We start from the raw sequence: 27,218 nt of genomic DNA on the forward strand, positions 1-27,218 counted from the left end.
CAAAACACTAGGCAAGGTGTTTGAGACTCAAGTACTTATGCCCTTTAAGGCTCTGTACTTGGGTTATGTTCTGTCTGAAAAAGAGGAGTGATACAAAGCTGGTGCAAGGATTTTTAGAAGCAATTAAGAATTCAATCACGAGAAGGTGGCTTAAACCAGCAGCACCCACAGTGGATGACTGGTTTGGAAATATTAAAAATGGAGAGGTTGACTTACTCTCTGAGGATCCAAAAGGACACATTTTATCAAATTTGGAATAAGTGGATTCAATTTATAACCCCAGTGCAAGCAGATTTTGTATGACTCCACCAACAAGGTATTAACCCTTTCCCCTCTTTAGAGAATAAAACCTAAATGTAAGCTCCCCTAGTTATTATGTAAATAGTTATATATCTGATGGTTTGTGTAATGGATGTATGCAGGTACATGAGTGTTGATTACTGACTGAAGAGGTGAAGATTAATGTATATGTGCAGTTTGTGTTTAAATGTCAAGAGTTTAAATGGATGCGTTCACCTGGAAAGATGATGGAGGTCAGAAACATTTCTCAGGACTGAGTGGTTATCTGGACATACTACTTCTTTCTATGCATACGCATATAAAAGACTGGAAAAGGATAAATACAAATATCTAAGTATTGTACATTTTGTGATGTTACCCTTTCCAAATAAAAACAAATTAAAACAAAGAAAATGTCAGAGCTAACTTTTGATCCCAGCCTGGTGCTCACAGCTAGTTCTAAAACACTAACACCTGTCCAGACACAACACTCTTTTGATTTCACATTTCCTATTTCCTGCTTTGAAAATAAAAGTTTAATTGTATACAAATTAAGAGTGCATGAGGTCAGTCAAAACCAAGTTAATTTGGACTTTTCTTACCACCCTGCAGAGCTGATTTTAAAAGCTCTGTAAAAAAATGAAAACAGACACTTAAATCACAACATACTCTACCTCCAGCATGACCACACAGATTTGTTTGACACACTGAATGATGGCTTCTGGGGTCCCAGAGATTGTCACTGCACGCTCTGTGGAGTTGGGCAGCATGTCTCCTGCCACCTGGACCTGGGCCCCTGTGGACTGGAGGAGAGTGAGAGACTTTGAGGAGCTGGGCAGTATTGACAAGATAAAGTTTGAAGAAATACAGCACTCTACGGGTCTGACATGCACACAGTTCTGTAGAGCGCCATGCTAAAATGTAAATGCACTTGTTTTATACATCATCCTTGCTCAACCAATGACACCTGTTACAGGCTCAAGCTTAACATGTTTTTGTACTCTTGTAACCACCTGAAAAAATATCACGACACGTCAGATGTTTAAATCGGCCAATTCTTTGAAGTAATTCTTGCCCTCAGTTTTGACATGTAGTTGATTATTACTGAGGCCCAAAATGGTTGTATATTCATGTTACGGCAACACTGTCCTGAGCATGGGTGTTATTGCTGTCGAGCTCCAGGTTGGAGGGCCTTCCTGGTCACGTGACCAGTTGGCCAATAAGACAGGAACGCAGTAGTCTTGATTAGCTCGGGCAGACACCTGGGCAGGAGGCGAGAAGCCATAGAGGAAATGTTGAGAGGTTCTCCCCCTTTTCCCATTGTGTTGAGTTATTTGTTGTGTGTTATATATGTTATCACAAATTAACTGTCATCTGAAACCCTGAGGGGTCATAGGAAGGAAGCAGCATGAGCTGGTCCCGGAACCGTACATGGTGGCCTGGAAAGAGAGGTCGCTACAGGTAAGGTCCGCCTTCTCCTTTGCCTTTTGCTCGACAGCCATTATGTTTAGACACCAGCAGTACTCGGTTCAGTTAGGAAGATCATAGTTTGATTTGAAGGCTTGCTAGATCAATGTTGGGATAATCTACAAACTCTGAAAATAGATTGCTGTTGATGGACATGATATTTACATCAAATGTCAGAACAGTTTCTCTCTAAATGTCAACCGTCACACACATTTCCCGTTGTTCTGACGGTCAATGTTTGAGATCAACAGTAAGCTATCACAGCTGTGTATGCAGTATGTTGTCTGTAGTACTTTTGACCTCTCTGATCTATCTGTAAACATTGGGCTGTTGAAACACATTACATTTAAAAATAGCAAAATGCTATATTATCTAGCTATTACAGTAAAATAAGCACATTAAAAAAAAGTGTAATATTATGTGCAAAATTCAAAAACATGTCAACATTTCTTCATATGAAAGTCAGAAAAGTGAATATTTGACATGTATTTAGGGCCCGAGCACTGACACGCAGTGGCGGCGAGGCCCTATTGTATCCCGAAGGATCGCTAGGATTCTTCCGCCGCTTCAAAGACCAATTTGCATGCCTCAACGTGGCCCAGAACTCACCAAAATTTCTCCCAAAGTCAGTCATGGTGTAAAATTTAGTAATACATCTCTTTTGTGCCAATTTTGCTCAATAGCGCCCCCTAAAGTCCAGCCCACAAAACTTCTTTCACTTACATGCCTGATTTTTTTTTGCATACCTACCATCCCAAGACCTACAAAAAAGTCCATGAGAGTCATTGTGAAATCCCAACAGGAAGCGCAGAAATCTGAGTTGAATGTCTGATTTTGGCGATTCGCAGGGTACGTACTAAAGAGATCTAGCCCTAGGGTTTTTTTTCAAATGTAATCCAAAAAAGGCACAATCCAAAGTAGATATTTTTTACGAGTAAAAGTTGTCCGAAAACGTTTGCGAGATATAAGAAGATGGGGGCGTGGCAGGTACATCAAACTCTCATGTCTCGCCATAAGCAGGAAATGGATTTTTTGGCAGAGGGTCAGAGTTGGAGGTTTTGACAAAAACTTAAAACTTTTATAACACTCTTATGCAATGTTGGATCAGGACCAGGGCGCTCATGCATGACAAGTGCCCCAGCCTGAATGTCTCTATATGCAAATATTCACCTGTATGTTATAGCGCCCCCTACTGGCCACAGGAAGTCACATCTTACTTTGTGGTGTAAAGCTCCTCCTCTTTTGAGTGTATTTATTTCAAATGTGCTCAGAAACGGACTTCACATCTTCATGAAGCATCACGCATCAAGGGTGTGTCTGGCGACGCCTCAAACTTTGATGTCTCGCCATGAAACAGGAAATACTTATAGCTCCTTCATACAGTTATCAATCTGTTTCAAATTGCATACACATGATCAGGGTCCATCCCTCAACACACCTACGGGTTCATTTCTCTCCAACAGCCATAGCGCCAGCCACAGGAAATACATGGTACTGACCTTTACATACAACATGCGATCTCTTGCAAATTTGACATGTTTCATCATGGACCCAGCCTGAACTCAACTATATACCAGTCCCTCCAGGATTTCGCAGGATTTTTTTTGTGATTTTTGCGGCCCAAAAAGCCTGATTTTGCGGCGGCTTTTTGAAAAAATTGCGGTGAAAGTTGCGATTTTTTTTTTGCTTTTTTCCCCCAATAACATCTCAGGGGCAAGTAAATACACTAAATCACAGTTGTTTTTAGAAAACATTCTTGATGTGACCACTGTGACTGTATTTTGATTCTCTTGATTCACAGAAAAATGCCATGAAAGGGCTGTATTTCACATTTACAACGGTCCCTGAATGCACCTCGTAGTAACGGGCAGTTCACGGCACTCTGAAATTAATCTGCATCTTTGACTACAAGGAGTTGATCAAAACTTACTAAATGTGTCTGATGTTTCACCAAACTAGAATAAATCAAGCTGTAGACGCAGAGCTTTTTACGGTAATGGCGGCAACAATGTCAAACCTCAAATATTAGTACCTTAAATAGTAAACAGACGCCCCGTGGATGTGTTTGTGTCACTAACACACACCGGGGGTAAAATCATCAATGAAGATGAGACAGATGCATGGAGGTGATGAGAGCTGGTTCATAAAGCACACCTGCTGCAGGTAGGTGACCAAGCGAACACTGAGCCCCTCAATCTATAAATAATAACGTTGTCATGGTCACTTGTCCCACCTGCTGTCCTCTCTCTTCACCCGTTCTCTGTGCATGTTTTGCTGTTCAAAAGTGCCGATCAAGTGAGGACTTACGTTTAAGGAAGTCAAATTGATGACAAAACCGATGACGTACAGGAGCTGAGGTTAAGGTAATTGGTCAAATTTGCGGGAAAGTTGCTATGATTGTATAAAATTGCAGGGCCGCGAAAAAATCACGCTGATTGGTTGAATTTGCTTTGATAGTTGCGATCGCGAAATCGCAACTTCCTGGAGGGACTGATATACACATGTTGGTCATAGGAATAGCGCCACCTAATGGACACAATGAGTCTTTACTCTCAGAACATGTTTTTAACATGCTTGTGATCACAACTCTTTCAATAATGATCTGTGATGAACAATCCTTCAGAACGTAATTAAAGTCACAACAGCACCTACTGGTGACAGGCAGTACTGCAATGTACACTATGCCGATAACTGCACGAGTCTGCTCATAGTTTCAGGCTAAGCCTCATAAAGTGTAGTACAGCAACACCTGCTGCACATCAGGCCATGGCACACATCAGGGTGTGGCGCACATCAGGCGGTGCTTGTGCGAGGGCCCGCTCATATTTTATTATCATTGTTTTAAGCACTTCTCTATGTCTTCTTTTTATCACCCCAGAAGTTATAATTATTACTGTTTTTAGTATTGTAGCTGTTATCATCTGCCCATTAGTGTTTGTAATGAATATTCATGACTCTTAATCCCTTTCCTTTCTAGGGATGTAAGGATATATCGCAAGACAGTTAAAAATCAATATAAATATAAACATTGTATCTGGATATTATTTTTAAACAGTAGAAGGTGCTATCTGCATTATACTCCGCTTGTTCAAAATCAGTAAGTCTCTTGCGCTGCTCTCTCGTCACTCTCTGAGTGGAGGTGTTTTAACTTTAAAGCATGTTTCAGAATCAGCTGACTGAAGGTATTGCTCACAGCAGAGACGCTCAGCTGGGGGCTGCAGCTGAGTGACAGGTCTCCATGAGCGCTTTCTTTCTCCACCACCGGACTGATTCTGACCTGGTAGCACCCCCGGCTGACACATGACCGCGTTTAAATGCTTATTTTTCTCAGTAAGAACGAGTAGACAGAAAACTGGATACTGTGAGTCTGAAATCTGATCCTGTTCAGTTGTCCTGTTGCAGTAAATCCACATGTTGTAGTCTGAGTCTTCACTCTATGACCATGCATCCACAGAGATTATTTATAAGCTGCTCCTCACGTTGATATTCAGCATGTTAACATGTTGAACACCTCAATATGATCTGTAGCTGTTTAATACAGTCAGTAATATACACTGTGTCGTGAAGGAACATTTGATTTAGGGGAAAAAAACACATTTGTCATTATTTTTGACATGGAAAACATTCATGTTATTTTAATGATTAAATGATAATTGATCGTTAACATTTCCAAAGATCGATCAGGGAAAATACTTGAAATTTACATCCCTAATTCAAAGAGATTAACCTTATTTGTTTTAATATTTAATACTTTCATTTGGGAATAGTTCACTTTCCATTTCTCTATAATTGTTCTGAAATTTTCCAACAAGGTATTTTTGTACGGTGATTTTAGTTTTTTTGCAAGTTGCGGTAACAAAGCTTCATTTGAGTTACAACACACCTCTAAAAGAAAAAAGGATTACTTTGTTTACGAAGAAATTTAAGAGAAAATATATATTAATGGTTACAGAATCGTGAGTGAATCGTATCGTGATCTAACAATCGGGATTCGAATCGAATCGTGGGTTGAGTGTATCCTTACATCCCTTTCCTTTACCTTCTCTCTTTCAGCTGTTGTAAGAGGTTATTGCTGCTTTGCAGGGTTGGAAATACATGTGTTGTTCTGATTGGGTGAGGAAGCATCTGAAAGTTTAACTGTGCCGCCGTACAGTGTACAACGAGCTCCACAAATCAAATCCAACGCAGACATTTATGAAGATTTAACTAATGAATGAAAAAAACGATTTTCATGTGTGTGTCTTGTTCATTAAGTAGTCTTTAATAAGTTTGCTCGTAAAAATAATAAATTAAACTTTAAGTTTCCATTTTTTTTAGTTTATCTTTTATTGGTTTTGTAACAAGAAATAAGAACAAGGCTGGATTTTTGAGTCTATGTTTGTAACAAATTGAAGTTCATCTATAAAACCTTTGAATCATACCTCTCTCATCTCTTTTATTTTGGAGCCTCCTTTACCGATGAGGGAGCCACACTGGCTGGCAGGAACTACAAGCCTCAAGGTGACTGGGGGCTTGCTGGTTGCTTGGCTGTTGCTCATGGAATTGATTATGTCCTGTAAAAGCAGAGCGTATGTTACTTCTTGCAGAGTTAATATTTATTCAGTGTGACCCAAAAGAAAACACGGCCTTTTTTTGTTGATGACCATCCTTATTCATCAGTTCAGCTCAGTAAAAAGGTCAGTCCATTGAGACTCAAAATCACAGCTTCCAGCCCTACGTTTGTGTCTTTTCTGCTCGGTGAGAAACAAAGGACGGGATTTAAGAGATCAGATTTGACACCGGTCACTGAGGACACAGCAGTGGGTCTCCTCTTTGGTTCCAGTCACAGTGCTTTAGTCCATCCATTTACATTAATCATATCAAAGACAGGATCAAAAGAAGAGATAGCTGAAAGGACACAATTTTAATTAACCTATATAAGGCAATGAAGGACAGTTCTCTGTAGGCAGTCATTGTGCAGATGTGCCAATAACGCATTATAAACACAGAGCTGTGATCCTTAAAATGAATGCAGATTTGTGTGCCAGTCAAGCGGCAACCTCCGGTCTAAAAATACGAGTCCAATGCGGAAGTGTTAAAAACTGCAGTTCATCGAGGATCTACTTGAGGCTGGCTCCGGAAGTACCAGAAGTCACATACACAAGAATGGGAAAAGGCTGGTCTTTACAGCAGAAATAAACATGTTCACAGCCTGGTTCAAAAGGTGAGTGTAGTCTGGATAGCTCATTTCTTGATGTCCTCTCACTGTGAGGGGGGTGAATTTTTTTCTAACGCTGCAATTTCAAAGATATTGAGATTACTAGTCTTCCAATGAGAGGCATAGCTGCCTGTGGGAACACTGCAGCTGTTGGCTAGGAGGCTCAAACTCTGCCTCTTTACGTCACACTGGCTCGACAGAAGCAATATGGCTGCTGCCGCCGATTTGCCTCTAACAGCTCTTCAGAGACAGATGGGTGACGTCACGGATACTACATCCATATTTTATACAGTCTATGGTGCCAATCTAATCAATATGTTACGCAATACTTCAAATCAGGTAATATATCAACTGAGAAGTAGGATCTTTTTCTTTTCTGGTTTCATTCAACCAACTTCTTTTTATCATACCTCCTCAAATTTGTAGGCAATCATGGCAAACGCCTTGAAGATGGTGTCCGTTGGTCCAGTAATGGTGACAATCCTCTCAGGACAGTTGCCCTCGGAAATATTGATTCGTGCTCCACTCTGTAAAAAACAACACATACATGCTGTCAATGGAGTCAATACAGCTCTGAGACCTTACTCCAGGAATAGATGTCTTTAATTTATTTTCTATTCACGGCTTATAATCAGGAAGCACTGGAAAACATGCTGAATTACATGAGTCTGTGATTCATTTCAAGCTAAATATACAGTTTAATTATGTCTAAGTGAATCACAGATTTGTATTAGTGCATGGTGGGATATGTGCTTTTTGAGTCTTAAACCCACCTCTTCTCGCATCTTTTTCACTGTTTCCCCTTTCTGCAAGAGAAAAACAATTTAAATAAATAGAATAGAAAATTAAAATATGGCTCAGTGCATAATTCTGCATGAATATAAGCATGCAGATTAACATACCTTTCCGATTATACTTCCAACTTCCTGCAAACAAAACAGAATGGGAGTGAATTAAGCCTTGTCTACAGTATGTTCTTTTCCCTTTCTAAAGCACACACAGTCTACTGTGGTTACTCACTGTAACGTCATCTTCCTGCTAGAGGCTGATTTATACTTCTGCATTGAATAGACCGCTTAGCCTACGCCGTAGGTCCACGTAGCTCCCGTGCCTATGCAGAGGCCTACGCACGTAGCTGACGTACACCTCCTCCAAAATGTAACTACGTAGAATCGACACAGACCGCAAGCTCTGTGATTGGTCCGCTCGGCGGCTTGTATTTCCCGCATTTAAAGCCCTTCAGGGATCCCCGCTCATCAGCCGCACATCGTCCGTGTATTTGATCTCCTCCTCTCTATTCTTCATGTAATCATGTCTGTATGATAAACAGCAACATGTATCAGCTGTAGATTAACAGAACACGCTCTGAATCTCTGTGGAAACGTAAACAGAGATCGTAGCGGGGCCGGAAGCAGGCGACCGGCTATCAGAGAGACCACACTGCCCTCTAGCGTTTCGGCTGAGAATTGCTGCGCGACACGGACACATCGCCGCACAAGTATGTGGGGCTCATGTCCGCGTCAGCCCCTGCAGCGTAGGGACGACACAGAAGTATAAACCAGGCTTAACACTGTTGTGGGTAATTGTTGCTGGTACTGAATTAAATAAAAAGGCTACAACGGCTTCTCGGACATGGAGCAGACACTAAAGGGGCATGCAGAGGTTCCACAGCTGTGTGTTGGTGTTGAGGGCCGCACTCTCCATATGCATGTAATCACTCTTCATGAGCTTGTAGTGACACTGTGGGGAAAAGGCAGAAGGGCAGAGCCGGCTGAGAGTGTCAACTCTCCTCTCGCAGTGACTGAGGGGGTTACATCCATTGTGACATTAATGCTGTGGGCCACTTCCTGCGCAGTGCCATCTCTCCCCTTAGTATTCATAGCAAATCAATCAAACACTTTATACTAGGGACACTTTGTTGTTGTCTTTTATCAGTTTACTTTTAAATAGGACATGACAACAAAGATAAGATAAACCTCCATCACCTGAAGGGACGTGCTTTAGTAAAGCTTTAGACATTGACAATCAAAGTTAGGAGTAAAGAAGTGTAAATATTCTGGCTTCATCATGGCAACACGCTGCCAATTCTGCACAAACAGTTTCCTGGAATGGGTCACTCAGACCCCTACGGACCCAAATGTGCCCATAACAAAGTCTTTCTGGAGTCCCAGACAACATCAAACTTGTTGAGGAGTGGAAGCATCACAGCTACACTCTACAACAGAACATAAATGTAACGTGTTAAGACTTTTATGCTGCTGTGGGAAACTAACACAGACCTGGGTGATGCTGTTACTAAGCTCCCCATTGGTAGCTAGCCAGAATGAACCTGTGTTGCTGCAGGGTCGTTCTGTAAGAGTGTCTGCATAAGCAGCCAGGCAGTACTTGGGTATTGGGGCCATGCTTTACCTGGCACATAAACCAAGAGGCAGATTTGGCCCCAGTCTGAGCACATCCTACTGATACAGCTACTTTTACAAAACCCTAATTGTGTTAATGCCCTTTAACAAACAACAGAAGAATAAAACAGTGACACCAACTTTGATTTATCACAAATCTGAGCCACAGCTTCAGCGGGACTCATTTTCTCTGACCCTTTCCTAAAATAGCGGAGGAGGAGGAGGAGGGGAAGCTGCACATAAATGAAGTTATTATAACAAATGTGCTGTGCTTCCCTAATTCTATCACCTGTGCATACCTAAAGAAGCCTGCATCACTTTCTCTCTCCTCTTGTCTCAGTTTTCATGACACAGTCCTCAAACTCATCTCTCCTCCCCTTTCTTTCCCCCTCTTGTTACTTCATCAAACTCTCTAACACTTTCAAAAACTAGAAGCTGATCTGACCCTCCTTTGTTGCTTGTAATCCGCCTCTTTCATGCAGACGACTTAAGCCTGATTTATACTTCTGTGTCGTCCCTACGCAGCAGGGGCTGATGGATGCGGACATGAGCACCACATACTTGTGCGTCGATGTGTCCGTGTCACGCAGCAATTCTCCGCCGAAACGCTAGAGGGCAGTGTGGTCTCTCTGATAGCCGGTCGCCTGCTTCTGGCCCCGCTACGATCTCTGTTTACTTTCCCACAGAGATTCAGACCGTGTTATGTTAATCTACAGCTGAAACAGACATGATTACATGAAGAATAGAGAGGAGGAGAAGAAATACACGGCCGATGTAGGGGCGATGAGACGGAATCCCGGAAGTGCTGTAAAAGCAGGAAATACAACCCAATCGGACCAATCACAGGGCTTGCAGTCAGCGTTGATTCTACGTAGTTACATTTTGGAGGAGGTGCACATCAGTTACGTGCGTAGGCCTCTGCGTAGGTATGGGAGCTACGTGGACCTCCGGCGTAGGCTACGCTGTCGATTTGACACATAAATGAAATTTGAAGTATAAATCAGCCTTTAGTCCACACTGAAGGCAATATTCCTGTAAACCTTAAAACCTCCAAACCATCAAACAGACAAACAAAGAAACCGAAAAAGGGCCAAAAGGATCACACTGAATGGAGTTAGCAGAAGCAAATCACCCTCCAAGTCTAGAAGTGGCTTTATTGCAAATTGCAAAAATCCAATAACCATCCAGATTCGCAGATGCTGAGAGCAGGAGAGCTGTTTGGAAAACAAACAAAACAGCTGCTAGCCAGCTGCCATGATGTTCATACCCATATAAGCAAAGAGCAACACAAATTCAACCTCCATATACATTCTGACATACTGTCATACTGGACTTAATACTGCAAGCTTCAGTAGACCCAGCAGAGCTAAAAGTGAAAGCTCAGTCCTCTCACTCTTGAAAGACAGGATCATCTTTCATTCCCAGGTAGGTGTCACATGTTCCACAGACCCTTTGGTCACGGTGAGACTGGGGCAGCATCACACAGAGGAGATAACATAAGGCCATCTAAGTCTCATTTTTCATGTTGCTCTCTCAGAATGATAGTGGCCGTGGGGTGAGCTGCAACAGGCAAACAGCTGGTGGAGTGTCTGAAAATCTCTTAGGTGAATATGGATCTGTCAGCAAACCAGATTTAGCAGACTGTTATTGCAGAGACGCAGTGTATAATCATTGGAAGTTAATTAAGAGTGCAGCTGAGATAATTCTACACCAACTTGATAAAGCAAAGTACTGCAACTTTAGAGATTACAAGCCAGAGATGTGCTCACTTTCCCATGCATTAGGAGGCGGATGGTAAGGGTGACATTGAGACCACCCTCTGATTGGACTTTGGTTGGCTCCATGCTGGGGTGAAGTGACAGCAAAGCACTGTCCTGGAATAGGATGTCCTCAGAAGGAGAAGGAGTGGGGTGGTATTGCAGCCAGCCAGGCACCTACCGAAGACAAAAAACACAAAAAATCACATCTGTTAGAGAGTATACAATCAATAACAACATATTCACACATGGTATCAGGCAGAACATCACAGCAATGCTAGACTGAACTTCAGGTTCCTTTTGTGTTTTAAGAGTGTATGTTACACTAACACAAACAACATCAGTGTGCATACTTTATGCATTAATAGAAATACAGGTCTTTAAGCTAGGGTTGGTAGTCACAGAAAACTGGCATGAATTTGAATGTAGCATTTCCTCAGGACTCCGTCTAACCCCTCCCCCCCATTTCCTTTGGAGCTCCTCCAAAAAGACGCCCCCGCTCACATGCACAAGCGCTGATTCGCGACCATATGATGGTGACTGATTCAAAACCGGTCCTCAGCACATGGTTTGTGTTTTGCACTACGTCAACTCATGTCTCAGTCAGCGGTAAGAATACACCAAAACATTCTCATAGTGAAAGTTAAAAACACAAACAAACATGAAATGTACGCTCTGCAGGAGGCGGGCAGAAGCGCAGGATGGGATTTGATTGGTTTCATCATTTGGCTCCTGATGGCAGGGATTGGTTGGTGTTTTCCCAGGTTTACTCCGGCTTTAGATAGCAGCTTTTTTTACCTCTTTTTTAAAAACACATTATGTATTGATTACCATCAGGACATAAAGATCATTTTAACCAGTATGACAAAAAGTAAAACATATTCTGCTTTGTTTAACACTTTTTGTTCATTCAATAATTCCATATATGTTCTTTCATAGTTTTGATGTCTTCAGTATTAATCTACAGTGTTTACAATAATTACAATAAATACAAACCCTTGAATGAGAAGGTGTTTCCAAACTTTTGATTGGTAGTGTACGTGTTCATATAAATGCATTAGCCACAAGTTCTTCGTCTCCATAAAAAGTTGCAGTCACCCAGATTGTATGGCCCTCTCTCTCTACCTGATAATTGAGACAAAGTTGGTGGATACAAATTCCACACTAAAGAAGAGAATAGAAATAAAGCACAGCTGGCATAACTTCTATGAGGTCTCAACCATAGACTGTGTAAATAATGGACGTAGTATCCGTGACGTCACTCATCTCTTTCTGAACTGTGTTTTGAAGCCAATCGTCATCGGCAGCCATATTGGTAATGCTGAAGTCATCCTAACTGCTGTCGAGTAGAGAGGTTAAAGAGGCGGGCATTGAGCCTCCTCGCCAACAGCTACAGTGTTCCCACCTGTCAATCAAGTCAGCTGTGCCTCTCATTGGAAGACTCCTAATCTAAATATCTTCGAAACTGCCGCGTTATAAAAAAATTCACCCCCCGTACAGTGTGTGCTGATTGAGAAATGAGCTATCCAGGCTACACTTGTTTTTTGTACCAGACTGTAAACATGTTTATTTCTGCTGTAAAGATCAGCTTCTTTGAATTGTAACTGTGAATATGTGATTTCTGGTACTTCTGGAGCCATCCTCAAGCAGATCCTCGAGGAAATGCAGTTTTTAACACTTCCGCATTGGCTTCTATTCCTGCAGCCGGAGGTTGTCGCTTGGTCTCGGCGCAGTATTTGCATATGAATAAAACATAACCATGCAGAGCAGTCGTGGATATTCTGTGATAAGAATGCTCGTCTTCTTGCTGTCTGTAATCTATTTATGAAAAGCTAGTGAGCAGCTTGTTTTGGTTTTACTCAGACATCGCTGTATGCATCACAAGAAGACAGGTAACCTTTACCTGGTCCAATAAACTAGACTGGTCCACCAACACTGATGCCATCTACAGGAAGGGACAGAGCAGACTGTTCTTCCTGAGGAGACTCAGGTCCTTCAGTGTCTGCAGCAGGCTTCTGAAGACCTTCTACCAGTCTGTGGTGGCTAGTGCTCTCTTCTTTGCTGTGGCGTGCTGGGGTGGAGGTATCGAGACGGGTGAGGCCAGCAAGCTCAACAAGCTGGTAAAGAAGGCCCGCTCTGTGGTTGGCCTAGAACTGGACAGTCTGGAGTCAGTGGCTGAGAGGAGGTTGATGGACAAACTGCGAGCCATCCTTGATAACCCCTATCATCCTCTCCACGATGAGCTGTGGCTGATGGGGAGCTCCTTAAGTCAACGCATCATTCCACCATGGTGCAAGACTGAACGCTTCAGGCGTTCCTTTGTGCCAACCGCCATCAGGGTGTTAAACAGTAACGGAGGCCACAGACTGCACCATGCTGACCACTGACCCCCCCCCATGAACAGAGCCATACCATCCCTGCTGTCTGTCACACTCCATCATCCCATCCCGAACTCTCTCTTGACTGCTGCTGGCATTATAATGCATAATATACTATATTATATAATTATCTTGCTATATTATATTTTGTTATATTACATTACTATTCTAACTACAACCCATGGTCATATTACATACAAATATTATTTCTATTTATTGCTTAATTTGTCATTACCAACCATAATCACACCATGTCAACCTGTCACTACTGAATCATTTTTAATACTGCCTGTAATTACCAGTCCCTCCAGGAAGTTGCGATTTCGCGATCGCAACTATCAACGCAAATTCAACCAATCAGCGCGATTTTTTCGCGGCCTTGCAATTTTATACAATCACCGCAACTTTCCCGCAACTTTGACCAATTACATTAATCTCAGCCCCTGTACGTCATCGGTTTTGTCATCAATTTCACTTCCTAGGAACATAAACGTAAGTCCTCACTTGATCGGCACTTTTCAACAACGAAACACACACAGAGAACGGGTGAAAAGAGGGGACAGCAGGCAGGACAAGTGACCATGACAACGTTGTTATTTATAGATTGAGGGGCTCAGTGTTCGCTTGGTCTCTACCTGCAGCAGGTGTGCTTTATGAACCAGCTCTCCTCACCTCCATGCATCTGTCTCAACTTCATTGATGATTTTTACCCCCGGTGTGCGTTAGTGACAGAGACACAACCGGGGGACGTCTGTTTAATATTTGAGGTTTGACGTTGTTGCCGTGGTTACCGTAAAAAGCTCCGCGTCTACTGCTTGATTTAATCCAGTTTGGTGAAACATCAGACACATTTAGTAAGTTTTGATCAACTCCTAGTCATCAAAGATGAAGATTCACTTCAGAGTGCGTGAACTGCCTGTCATGTGCCTCTGTCACTGCGAGGTGCATTCAGGGACCGTCGTAAATGTGCAATACAGACCTTTCATGGCATTTTTCTGTGAATCAAGAGAATCAAAACACAGTCACAGTGGCCACATCAAGAATGTTTTCTAAAAGCAACTGTAATTTAGCATATTTACTTGCCCCTGAGATGTTATTGGGGGGAAAAAAGCAAAAAATAAAAATCGCAACTTTCACCGCAATTTTTTCAAAAAGCTGAGCAAATTCAGGCTTTTTGGGCCGCAACAATCACAAAAAAATCCTGCGAAATCCTGGAGGGACTGAATTACTTCTATTTCATTTAAATTCCATTTGTAACATTGTATATATCTAAATTGTATTCTAGCTTTATTTATCTATTTTATTTTACTTGTTTTTATTTTATTTTACTTGTTTTTATTTTATTTTATTTTATTTTATTCTTACTTATTTTGTACTTATTGAAACTTCTTCTTGATTGTACTTATGTCTGGGTTGCTGATTCCCCCCCCCCCAGGGGATCAATAAAGTAATATCTTATCTTATCTTATGTAAGTATTCCATTTATTGGTCACAGCAGACTGCACTAGGTGTATGTTTAAATGGTGAAGCTGAATGGATGAACATTGCTTCTGAAAAATAATATTGGGATGTGATATTGACTCAACAATGACTTGCAGAATTCATTGTAGAACCTTCAAGAACGCCTCTTTATTCTGAGTCAGACATTGGACTTTCCCCGCTGCGCCCTCATGACAGTGAGTCAGATAAATTTGCTTCCCTCATGACTTTGCTACAAAGGCAAAGAGAACGGACAGACAGCATGCAGTGACAGCTTCATAAAAAAACAAAACAATCTTCTGTAATCTTCTTTGTAAGACTCAATATGTTTAAATTATATTACTAATAACACAAATTAAGAGTTGTGACACAGAAAGACAGACTATCTATACCTGATACATCAAGTTTTTCAAACTCAAATACAAAATTTGACCCAAGATGTACATCATTTATGTACAATTAATAAAAAACAAGTTCTATGCTGAATTCAGTCTTTTAACTCCCTACTGGCTTGATTTGCTTTCACTTCAGTCACAAGGTTACTCCCTTACCACTTGTCTATTGTGATTTCACTCAGACTGCATCACCAAAGTATCATTTGAAGCCATAGATCTGTGTCTGTCCCCATCCATTTCATATTCTAAAGACATTAAATGGCCACAGGCTTTTCTCACCAATCTCCTCCCCTGTCAGCTAATGTTTGCAGCAGCTGGTTGGATATTTTCAGTGGCTTGTTTGGCTACATACTCACGTCCACAAGCAAATGCTAATTTTCTGCCAGACACAACCTTAGGCTATTGTTGTTTTGGGCTGGCCCAACAAAACACACCCCCTTTGTATCTCAAAATATAGTCCACACTTCAGGCAATGTTTGCACTTATGAATAATTCTATGCTACAACACAAAGCAAACAACGACAAAGGACAGAAACACATTTTGGTATAACAGACCCATATATGTTCTCCTACAGGGTAGAGTTAACGTCTGTTCCACTGTAAGAAAGCCCTTAGAAGGCATACAAACATTTTATCCACTCAATGTTCCTGTCATAACAAGAACTTTCTGGTTGTCTAAGATATCTCATGATCTCTAGAGGTAAAAATGCTGTCACCCGCGTAACATAGTTTGATCATAGTTTTTCGTCCCAGAGTTGCAAAAAAGTCAAACTAACGTTCAAATAGACTAAACTAGCTGGATTAATGTGAGCAATGTCAGCATGAAATGTCATGGTGTAGCTCAGTTTAGTTATCTTGAAATAACATGATAAATAAACCTGTTATTAAGGAGAAAAACTACTTCTTTCAATCCCCAAATAATGAGAAAAATAAGTCAGGAAAACAAATAAATTGAAGTTGTTATTACGGAGGACTGGCTCTCTCCTCTGGATATGATGAGCTCAAATAATGCACCATATAATGGAATCCACGCACTGACTGGATTGCTAAATTTAAATTTGGTTAGAACAGGATGAAATCAGGTCTGGATGTTTTGGGCCTAATTTCAACTATTTTCAACCAAGGAAAACATCAATGTCTCTCATGATGTAATTTTGTCTTCAAATTTCAATTACTTGTATATTTTAATATTGACAGTAGGAAATAATGTATTATTCTGATGGCATTTCCTAAAGGCATGTTAATAGAAACATGCTCACTGCTTTTATTTATTGTAATATAAGAATAAAATAAATCAAGTTCTTAAAAAAAACTGAAATCAACCTGTTACAGAAAAACTCATGTTTTTTTAAAGGGGACATATCACGCTTTTTTCATCAATATATATTGGTCTAAGAGGTCCCCAAAACATGTCTTTAAAGTTTATGCTCAAAAAACACTTTGAAATCAGATTTTGGTCTGCCTGAAAAGTCCTCTTCTTCATTCCTCATCAGAACACTCTGTTTTCTCTCTGACCACGCCCCCTCCGGAAGTGGATGTGCCTCGGCTCTCCAGCACGTTGATCTAATGTTTACATGTTGGCTGAATATACACGGCTGCTGTTACTTTAACCCTCTGAGTCTGATCCTGACGGAGAGGCGCCTGTAGCAGGACCTTTCTGAACGATTGGTCATAGATTTAGTGTTTCTTGTTGTTTTATTTGTCAGTATGTCGACGTGTGTCTTGGTACACAGCTACGAACATGTAGCTATGTGGCTATGCTAACTAGCGCTAGCACTTATCCATGATAAATAAAAATCATCCACTAGATCTTCAAATCTGCAGACGTGGGGAGTAAAACCGACCTCTACCAGAAAGGCAGCAGGACCTTTTCTGAAGGATTGGTCACAGATTTAGTGTTTCTTGTTGTTTTATTTGTCAGTATGTCGACGTGTGTCTTGGTACACAGCTACAGCTACAGCTACAGCTACAGCTACAGCTACAGCTATGAACATATAGCTATGTGGCTATGCTAATTAGCGCTAGCACTTATCCATGACAAATAAAAATCATCCACTATATCTTCAAATCTGCAGACGTGGGGAGTAAAACCGACCTTTGTGTTTATTAAGACAGCCTACAACTAGCATGCCTCCCTCCTAAGCTCCTTGTTAGCACACGTGTGTGCAGGTAATGAAAAACGGAGGAGGGATTCAGTATTATTTTATACAGTCTATGGGCTGAACAAGCTCCGAGCTCTGACTCCGTGACAGACCGGATATTGTTGTTACGTAACAAAAACACGGAAGTCTGAAACGGCTGGTTTCACACACATTTACAGAAAGGTGGAGAAATCAGAACAGGGGCAGAATGGATTTTTTTCATTCTCGGGGGGTTTGTAGACATGCCAGGGAAACATATTTCAGGTAGAGAACCATTAAAAAGTCCATTTTGCATGATATGTCACCTTTAAGATAATGAGGTAAATTAAGCTCATGAGGGGAAACCTACGACAGCATATTAGGGCCACTATGAAAGAAAAAAAATTTGAATTAGTAAATTTTCGAGAGAAAAAAACTTAAAAATATCGAGTTCATAAAGTCGCAAATGTATGAGAAATCAAACTCGAAGTTTTCGAGTTTTTAAAGTCGTACATTTTCGAGAAAAAACTCAAAATGTCTGAGATTAGAAAGTCTTGGTTTTTCTAGAAAATACTTAAAAATGTCAAATTTTTAAAGATTAAATCTGTGAGAAATCCAACTCAAGTTACCCTTTGCCCATTTCACTGCACCATGGATAGGGATGGGTACCGAATTCGGTACTTTTATAGGTACCGACCAAATTCCGTCGGTACTACTGAGTAGTTCATGTACAATTAAACGGTACCATGTTACGGTACCTGAACGCATCCTTGTGTCTGTGAGGGAGAGGAAGAGAAGGCGATTTTCCATACTTTCACCCTGTAATAAAATGTCAGAGACTGATCAGTAGGACGTCTCTGCTCTCTGCATCTGTGCAGGAGTGCGCCAAACGGAGCCTGCAGCTGACGGGCGCACGCACTCACCGCGAGGCAGAGCTGCAGGAGGATTAAGTTGAGACAGACCCTCTCGCTCCGACTACCTGCCCTGTTTATAACTGTTCCTGTGTGTGTGTGAAGGCCCAACAAGTAAGTTGTGTGTCCTGTTATTATAAAGAGACGGAGAACTGACTTTTTCCCGTCCGCAGGCATTCACGTGTGTTCATTGATAAACTCCCAAAAGAGCAATTAGACGCCACAAGCACATGTCAGCTAATACATCTAATCACCTATATAATCCTGTTTCTGTTCATTTCATGTTAAAGCTTCTGTGAGGAACTTTCTGTTTGTGTTGACTTTGGTGCCCCCCTGTGCACTAAGTGATTTTGCTTATTTTGTCCTGTACATGTGTAAACTATGTTATCTCCTTCTGCTTTCAACTAACAGTCAACTATTTCACTCATTAAGAATATTTCTTGCAGAAAAAGGGTTTTTCATGACGTGCTGTCCATCACCTCATCTGACACCTACCCTCTCACAGCGATTTCAGGCTTTAAAATAACAAAACAGAAATGATCAAAATCTTTTCTAACAATCTTGTTTGCTTTTCTAGGTCATAAAGAGGCATCACTGTTTATTTCAGTCCATTTCATGACCACTCAAAAACTCCTCACAGGAGCTTTAAGTGGCCCTAATACGCCGTCGTAGAAACCAGCTTCGCAATCTGGGAAAATAATTGCAAGGACACAAGCGCACATTTTCTGGAAAACTAAGTAAATCAAATGTATGTATGCATGATGTCACCCTGTCACTGGAGCGCCTTAGCCTCCTTAATGAAGAAGAGGATGATGAAGCACTATGTTCTTCACTTTAAACCGTTAACGCTCCACAAACATCAGAGCTTCAAATGTTAAACAGAGTCTGGCATAAGGCACACCAAGTTTTCACCGAAACAGACCTGACAGGAAACTACAAAGTGAACTTTTGTTTCAGTGCTAGCAGCCAGCCGACATGGAGAGTTCACAACGACTGCGCAGCAACTCTTCAGCAGCGATGGCAACTGTTGCAGATATGAACGATGTGCAAATAAACTGACCTATCATGCTGATAGAGTAGGTCAAGAAATCCTTCAGTAGTATCTGTATGGTTTAATGGCGCTGCGTGCTGAGACTTCCTGCACCTTCTGACACGGGTTTTTTTTGAAATGTTAAAACGCTGAGTAGTGATGGAGCTCTGTTTCCATGTTATTAAGATTGTTTCAAATGTATGAAGGGTGTGGTTGTAGCAGGGCTGTAAATTGCTTTTATAAGTCTCGCTTTCAACTGAGTATTATTCTTAAAATAGTCATATTCCATCTTGCTTACTTTATTTATTTAATTTAATTTATCTAGTTCAAATTTTAATCGATTTTTAAGTATATACTGTCTTGTTTTGAATATTTATTCTCTGAATTTAATTTATTGTAGATTATTTCATTTATTATTTAGTTATTAATTAGATCTTATCATTGTAAGATTTTTACAGATGACCTTTCAGCAATTTAACATTTTTTTCTGTTTTACTTTTAGTATAGCATCTTAGTTTCTTTAGTTTTTTTTTTTATTATTTTATTATTTTATTTTATTAAAGGCACTATGAGGAGTTTTTAACTGGCTGAGAAACAGACTGAACCTGATACTGATGCCTCTTTATGACAATCAAAAGCAAACAAGACCACCTACAACAACACTGATACCTTCTCTGTTGTCATTTTTAATGCCTGACACTGATCTGAGGGGGGTAGGTGTCAGAACAGATGATTGACATCTCGCTTTAGAAACACCCTTTTTTGGCAGTTTTCAGTGCAAATAATCACATTGTGCGATACATCTAAATGTTAAAAGACAACAGGATGAGGCTATTGTCTGAAGACACTTATTTTGCATGTACAGGACAAGAGATAAGAGGTATCACTTTCACCACAAGGGGGGGGGGGCAGAATCGATACAAGCTAAAAGTTCCTCACAGCAGCTTTAAGTTGAGATTAATTTCCCATCTTCAGCTTTTACATCGCATTTTCCTCCAGTGTTTACTTATTAAAACAAAGTGTTTCCTCACTTCGTTCAGCAACTCTTTTTTTATTTTTTCATTTATTTTAATATTATGATTTTTTTTGCATATATCATGTTCTTAACCTTAGACATGGATTGTGGGGTGGGTTCGGGGTCAGGGTAACAAGTAGTGCCCCAAGGCCTTAGTTCAATTTAAGTCAGAGGGTTAGTCTGCCCCTTTCATGGAGCATCCTAGTTCTGTCTCTGTGATGTTAATGCACATTTCCCTGCTTAGTAATTACACTGACTTATTACCATTGCTACAGTCCCAATATACAGTATTTGTAAAGAAAGCTTTGTGCTTATTGTGCTATGAGCTACAGCTTTACCACTGTTCTTTGTTTTTGTTGTGATTTAGTTGAGTAGATTAATGGCCTCTACATGGATACTGTTTATCTCACCTGTACTGAAACAAGGTATTATGATCTCCTTCAATCCCGGTGTGTGCTTGAAGGATTTGAGTAGCTTTTTTATTTCCTGGAAGTTGAAGATGTGGTGTCACAACAAATTGCTCATAAGCACATATGTGTGAGTTTGGTGCCTGCAGTTGGCTAAGTGCTTTTTGCACCTTTTAGAAGCACCTGCAGAGCTGTGAAAAAGATGTATATCAAAAGTGGCAAACACCCTTTGTATAAGCCTCCTTTTTGAACTGAGTCTAACGACCACAGTGGGTTTGTGGAGAGATGGCAGACTGCAGTGTGTAGCACCTGAGGGTGCTAACAAGCTCTCATACAGGTAACCAACCAGACTCTGTCCACTATGAGTCCCTGCTCCCGTCACTGAACTTCTAACTGCGCTGTGTCTGCTGCTGACTCTAGTCCTCTGTTAGAAACACTGTGTTGGCTCAGGCAATGAACAAGGGACAGAGTACAGAGCATCAAGACTTGGTCAGTGAGTCTTTCCAATTGCAATGGTTTCACAAATCGGCACTGGTCAGTAAGTTGTGTCTTCAGACTTTAGGCTGGTTATTTATTTAGTATCCGCCTCAGATTTCTGACTTGATTTAATAAAGTAATGCAAAGCAGAGTCCTTAATGAAGTGAAAAGGCGCCATGTTTTAGACTAGAAGACTACAGATTAACTGAAGACTAAAGAGGACTAAGAGTATTCAGCTAAACATGTTTTCAGTTTTAATTATTTTCTTCTTATATTGAATTGATGTCTGAATCTTCTTCTTGTGGCCCTCTTTGTGTTCCACAGTATTGTGTCTCAGTGTTTTAGTAGATATTTTGTTTATGAGCACAGTCTAACTTGACTCTAAGTGTTAGTTTTGCAGGACAAAGACTTAGTGGGAAATATGAGACGATGAAGACAGGTGTACCCAGGGCGTATAATTAACTATTTACCTCATCTGCCGTTGGCTGGTGACCTCCAAAAATTTACCGGCCAAAATATTTTTCGCCGTCCTAATAAAAAGTCATGCCTTATTTGATTTAAAATAATTACCATACTTTTTTATCATTCAATTCCAACTTAAGCATCATTAAAGAATACACATTAGGTACAGATAAAATTAGATTATTGCTATTTTATTAGGTTATACTTCAAGGTGACTGCTGCATCATCATGTATGCAAGGTTTTGAAGCTATCACTGTGGCATTTTGACTTTTCATGGTCCCTAATACTGTCCAATTTCATGTTTGTTGTGCCAACAACAAATGGGTTTTGCTTCTGTTTATTCTTTGTGTGTTTGCGGCAAAGGCTGCAGCTCCTGCTGTGGTTTGTCGGGTTGTAAGTCAGCCAGGAACGAGGTCGGCCAGCCTCGTCAATTTTCCAGTTTTCTTTGAAACGTTGTTGATAGTGACATTACTCCGTTTAGCTGTCTGTTCCTCTTCTTGATCGTCTCCTGCCTCTTTGTTTATCCTTTTTGTTTATAGAGGCTTCACGCCGGGAATGTGTCGCCACATCGTCCTCCAAACGCTCTTCCCACCGTACCGAATCACAACACAAGTACGGTACACCGGGAGGGTCAAAATAGCCTGACAGTCGGCAGAAATGGGCAAAAGTATGAAAACAAAACCTCACATTCAATACAATATTTTCCATCGGCCACTGGCGGGTGTGTGTTTTTGTTTCAAATGCCAAACTAATTTTTTACCTGCCATTGACGCTTGGCGGGTGCCAATAGTACGCCCTTGGGTGTACCCCTCAAATGTTACTGGGCTTGTAAGCCTCAGAACGCCCCTCCAGAGGCTTTAAGGAATAGTTCAACATTTTTTGAGAGCACTGAGTGATGACATGAGCATTTTTCTGCTGTTTGCCTGGAAACGATGAGGCAATGACAAAAAAGTCCCTGCATTCAACCAAGAAATAGTCTGACATGTAATCCCTTCCAAAACTTCAACTATTGATTTATACAAATAATCTGAACATTATTAAGCCAAACACATGCTGAGAGGTGAAAATGTATTCATTCCTACAAAGGCACACAGTCCTTGTCCCCTGTCACTTGAAATCTTTCTGCTGGTTTCTTGTAGCTTGTTGCTGCAGCCAGCTTAATGAAACAGGTGTCGCTATGCAACTTCTTTTTGTCAGCTGAAACAAAGGGTGAGGTCTTTGGATCAGTACATTGTCATTTCTTTATTCTCAACAAACTGTTAGGACAGAAAAGGAAGTGTACTTTCAAGTAGCAGTTTCATGTCAAATATAATAATCAGTCATGTGAAGCAGGTTCCTCTTTCTTGACAAATGATGGTTTAACAGTTTGATTAACACAATATGATGAATGTCAATTGGTAATGACTTTCTATGAACAGTAATTGACTATAATTAGGGCCCGAGCACCGCTGGTGGCGAAGGTTTTTTTGAGCGACATGCATGAAAAGTCCTACACATATTCATGGCATCAGGACGCACAAAAAAGCCTCTTGCACCCATATTTCAAACTCAACAGGAAGAGCGCCACCTAGCTTTGAACATGAAAAATGGGGCCAAAATGGGTCCATGCAAGGGTGCATACTTTTGCTAATTTCTCCTAGAGCTTTTCTCCGATTCAGTCCAAACTAGGCACATTCTATAGTAAACCCATTGACGATTAAAACAAATTAAAGGCATTCCGTTCAGACGAAAGATGTGGGCGTGGCAGACTTTGGGGCGGGGCATATGAAAAAAATGTCGGAAATTGATTTTTGTGACTTTAAAATGCACGTAATCTCACCTCATCCAACACACTCATCAGTCCTGGGGAAAATTGCGACATTTTATGGGTTTCGCAAAAAAGTCAAAAAAATGTGCTCACTAGCGCCCCCTACAGTTTTCAAAACCCCTCCCATAGGGGTTATTTTGAGCTACATGTTTGAAAAATTTTACCCATATTCATGGCATCAGGACGCACAAAAAAGCCTCTTGCACCCATATCCCAAACTCAACAGGAAGAGCACCACTTAGCTTTGAACATGAAAAACGGGGCCAAAAAGAAAAAAATTATCAGAATACAAATTTTGATCAGACAAAAAATGTGGGCGTGGCAGGCGTTGATGCGGGGCATCAAACACACATACAGCTTTGAATGTGAAGAATGATGCCCAAATAAGGGTGCATACTGTTGAGAGCTCCTCCTAGTTTTTCTCTGATTCAGTCCAAACAAGGCACATTCTATAGCAGACATATTGACGATTAAATTATTGTTAAAGGAATTCTGTTCAGACTAAAATTGTGGGCGTGGCACACTGTCAAGTTTTGAGGTTTTCTTGATAATCTGCCAAAAACTTGGAACATTTGCACCACCTGAGGCAGTATATACTCCCAGATCTTGCTTTCCCATCATTTGATGGCAAATATCAGGCGACGGTTTACATGTGGAGGCTCGCGTAGGCGGCGGCCGCGGGTGTGCAAGGGCCCGTTCATTGCCGCTTGCGGCTTTAATTATCTATTCTTTCTTCATAAGAAATGGGGCTAAATCCTTTAATACCATTGTTTCCAATCCACCAGAAGGGGGAAGTGACTTGGAAGAAAATGTGGTCACACACTTAGTTTCATCTGTGTGTCACATTATTTCTCTGCCCCTTTCATTTGTGTGTTACCTTGGCATGTCTATTTTAACCTTCAGCTGTGGATTGTGCCTCTCTGTAAAGCTTTTAAGAATGCATGGGCTCTCTGTTGAGAATAAGCATTGTCAAATTGAACATTCCCATTGTCCATGTGTTTCTCAGGACAAGCTGTGCTTAAGGGATGCAATTATTCTTTGACATGCATTGAAGGCCCCAGAGCAGTAAGGTGGAACTTACTCAGTGAAATCAGCAAGGTGTAGGAGAAAAAGAATATTATTATCGTGCAGTGTTTTCCAATTGAGCCAGCGTCGTGCATTTAGATTGAGAAGTCACATCACTGGTGATGACATGCCTGCTTTGTGAGAATGTAGAAGTCATTGTATTATTCTTTGTGCACTTTTTGGTGCTCAGGAGGAAAATCTGTATCCATCCGTAAGAAATGTCTGACTCTGCAAAAGCGCGTCATAAAATATGCACTAGCACAAACACAATATATCGCAACCACTGTATAAAGCTCAAGCTATTTCTGGTCCTTAATTTTGTTGCCTTTGAAAAGCCAGCTGTCAGAGCCCCCTTCTGCAGTCTGTTAAAATGCTGGACCTGACTGCACACTGCCATCATCAGTCACTGATGCACTGTCACAGAGACCATCTCACAAACCAGGCATTTCAATGAACATCCTCTCCATGCAATTTGGATCCTTTTATTTCTTTCCACCAGGATTACCATACGGCTTGTGTATTGTTATTCTTTCATTGACTGATTTTAACAGATTTAAGAGCAAAAATCTGTATCATTCATCTAAAATATAAAACATACTGTGCTTTGCAAAGGTTTGTAGATCTTATGCAAAATGAACGCTGAACTGACGCATATTTCGGCAAGCCTTTGCTCTTCTGCCTTCTGTGGTTCAAATCACCCGAGCATGTGTTTCTACATATAGCTGAGGACCAATTAGGTGCACTTTTCTGTGATCTGAACATCTTGGGATGATAACCTAGAATAATACATGTCGCCCTTTTGTTTGGGTTAAACATCACCTTCCAGCTGCTGTGACTTATTAGTGCTCTCCGTCTTTAGCTGGGCAATTTGTAAAACTCAGAATGGTCTGTCAGCCACAACTAGTCTTGATGTATTTGGAAAAAAGTAGTCATAGAAGAGGAAAAAGGAAAGGTTGAAAAAACGTGTGAATACGTACTGGGAAGCCTTTTGTTACAGTTTGCATGCAGCCATTCTGCCAGACCCATTCCCACCATAAGCAGGCACTAAACCTGTCATCTCCAATCAGCTGGCCTAGTTGAGATCCCAACCTAAATTACAGTCGGGAGCTGACGGCCTCTTGCATTGTTCTTCTGCCACCTAGCATTATCTTGGAGGGCAAAAATTGTGTATTGATGCGTGTCTACAAATATAACGGTGCCAGTTTTCAGTGACAGTCCCCCCCCCCCCTCTTTCTTCCACTTGACGGTGCTTATTTTGTTCCTCGTGCTGTTGGGTGATAAAGAACCTCAGACTACCAGATTCATAACATGAAGAATCTCAGTAAACTGCCTTCTTTCAATACAAATAGAAATCATGAACAGTTGCATGTTGCAGACATTTTTTAGGCTGTCGTTGAAGTGGTCTGCCTCCTTGCAGCCCACACCCATTTTGCAAAACTCGTTGCTGCCTGTATATTTTGAGCAAATAATTCATTATAATGTTAACTGAGAAGATTCTGCAGTAGCACCCCTTTTATTTCAGCTTTAACCCTTAGATAATTGAAATTATAATAAATGTTGTTTCTGAATCTGCCAAAGAACTCATAGTTCTGGTAAGGCGTTTTAGAAATGGACAATATAGCAGCTGAGCCAATCAGTGCAATTCACTGGAAGAGTTTAAAGTGATTGTCTGCTTGGATTATCATCTTCCTGCTCTTTCACTTTGCATGGACAAAGGACTGGTTACCATGCAGAAGATATCTGGAATAAGACTTGAATGCTGACAACATCTGACCACATGAATGTAAAGCTCATCAGTGACATCATTAGTATCTATGAAAAATGATTTACCTTTATGTCGCTCCTGGCAGATGACCACCACTTCAGCTGATAACTAAAGATAAAATAAGATGATATTGAAATAAAAAATCTCCTTATGACTAGATGAAATCCTGGCATGTCATTGGCCGAGACATGGAGTCATGTGGACTAAGCGTCACACCTCGTGACACAGCCCTTTGGCGTCTAACCCGAAAATACCCAGTTTTGTGAAACGCTCGAGCTTAAGCCGTCTAGCCGTTTCATCACGCCTTGACCATTGCATCCATGGGCAGTAGTTTATCGCTTCATGGGCAGGAGACTTGATGGGTGCCCCAGATTACAATGCCTTTGGGCTTTGGGGGGGTTTGAGCTGACTACTATTTGAAATGGGTGCCCAGCTATCCTGAGTGACACGTCAGTGAAGCTATCAGACATGCTACTAGCTCAATGCTACTCTCGGCTCGCTGCCACAGAGGCTTCTGATCTGCCTCACAATGCTGATATGAAGGTGAACTTGAACCCTGATCAAAATGTAGCTTTTAATCCAAGTCATCTTCTCTTTCTTCATTTGCACACATGAAACCTAGCATTACACACATTACCCGGGGAGTCCACAGGATGCGTGTGTGCCGCGTTACGGCTGCAACACGGCTTTGCTCTGTCTGAGGGCTTGCGCCCTGGTCCACAGGACGCATGTTGGGAGTGTCGCGCCAGCTCAGAGCTCGTCAAAAACAATGCCAAATGCATTGTTTTCCCCCTAAATTGTATTTTC

General features: G+C 41.1%; 1 protein-coding gene across 1 annotated transcript in view; it reads right to left on the bottom strand.

Moving 5' to 3' along the window:
* The window catches only part of LOC117819789 (poly(rC)-binding protein 3-like), a 45,052-nt gene extending 18,559 nt beyond the window's left edge, over window positions 1–26,493 (bottom strand). Inside the window, exons 1-7 of the mRNA XM_034693253.1 lie at window positions 26,477–26,493; window positions 11,112–11,276; window positions 7,846–7,869; window positions 7,717–7,749; window positions 7,354–7,470; window positions 6,168–6,299; window positions 954–1,082 (exon numbers count right to left, since the gene is read on the bottom strand). Of these exons, the coding sequence (XP_034549144.1) occupies window positions 954–1,082; window positions 6,168–6,299; window positions 7,354–7,470; window positions 7,717–7,749; window positions 7,846–7,869; window positions 11,112–11,186 (510 nt within the window). The 5' untranslated portion in view covers window positions 11,187–11,276; window positions 26,477–26,493. The remainder of the gene's footprint in view (window positions 1–953; window positions 1,083–6,167; window positions 6,300–7,353; window positions 7,471–7,716; window positions 7,750–7,845; window positions 7,870–11,111; window positions 11,277–26,476) is intronic.
* Between the last annotated feature and the right edge of the window lie 725 nt (window positions 26,494–27,218).

This window comes from Notolabrus celidotus, chromosome 10 (genome assembly GCF_009762535.1).
Source record: "Notolabrus celidotus isolate fNotCel1 chromosome 10, fNotCel1.pri, whole genome shotgun sequence".
Taxonomy (NCBI): Eukaryota; Metazoa; Chordata; class Actinopteri; order Labriformes; family Labridae; genus Notolabrus; species Notolabrus celidotus.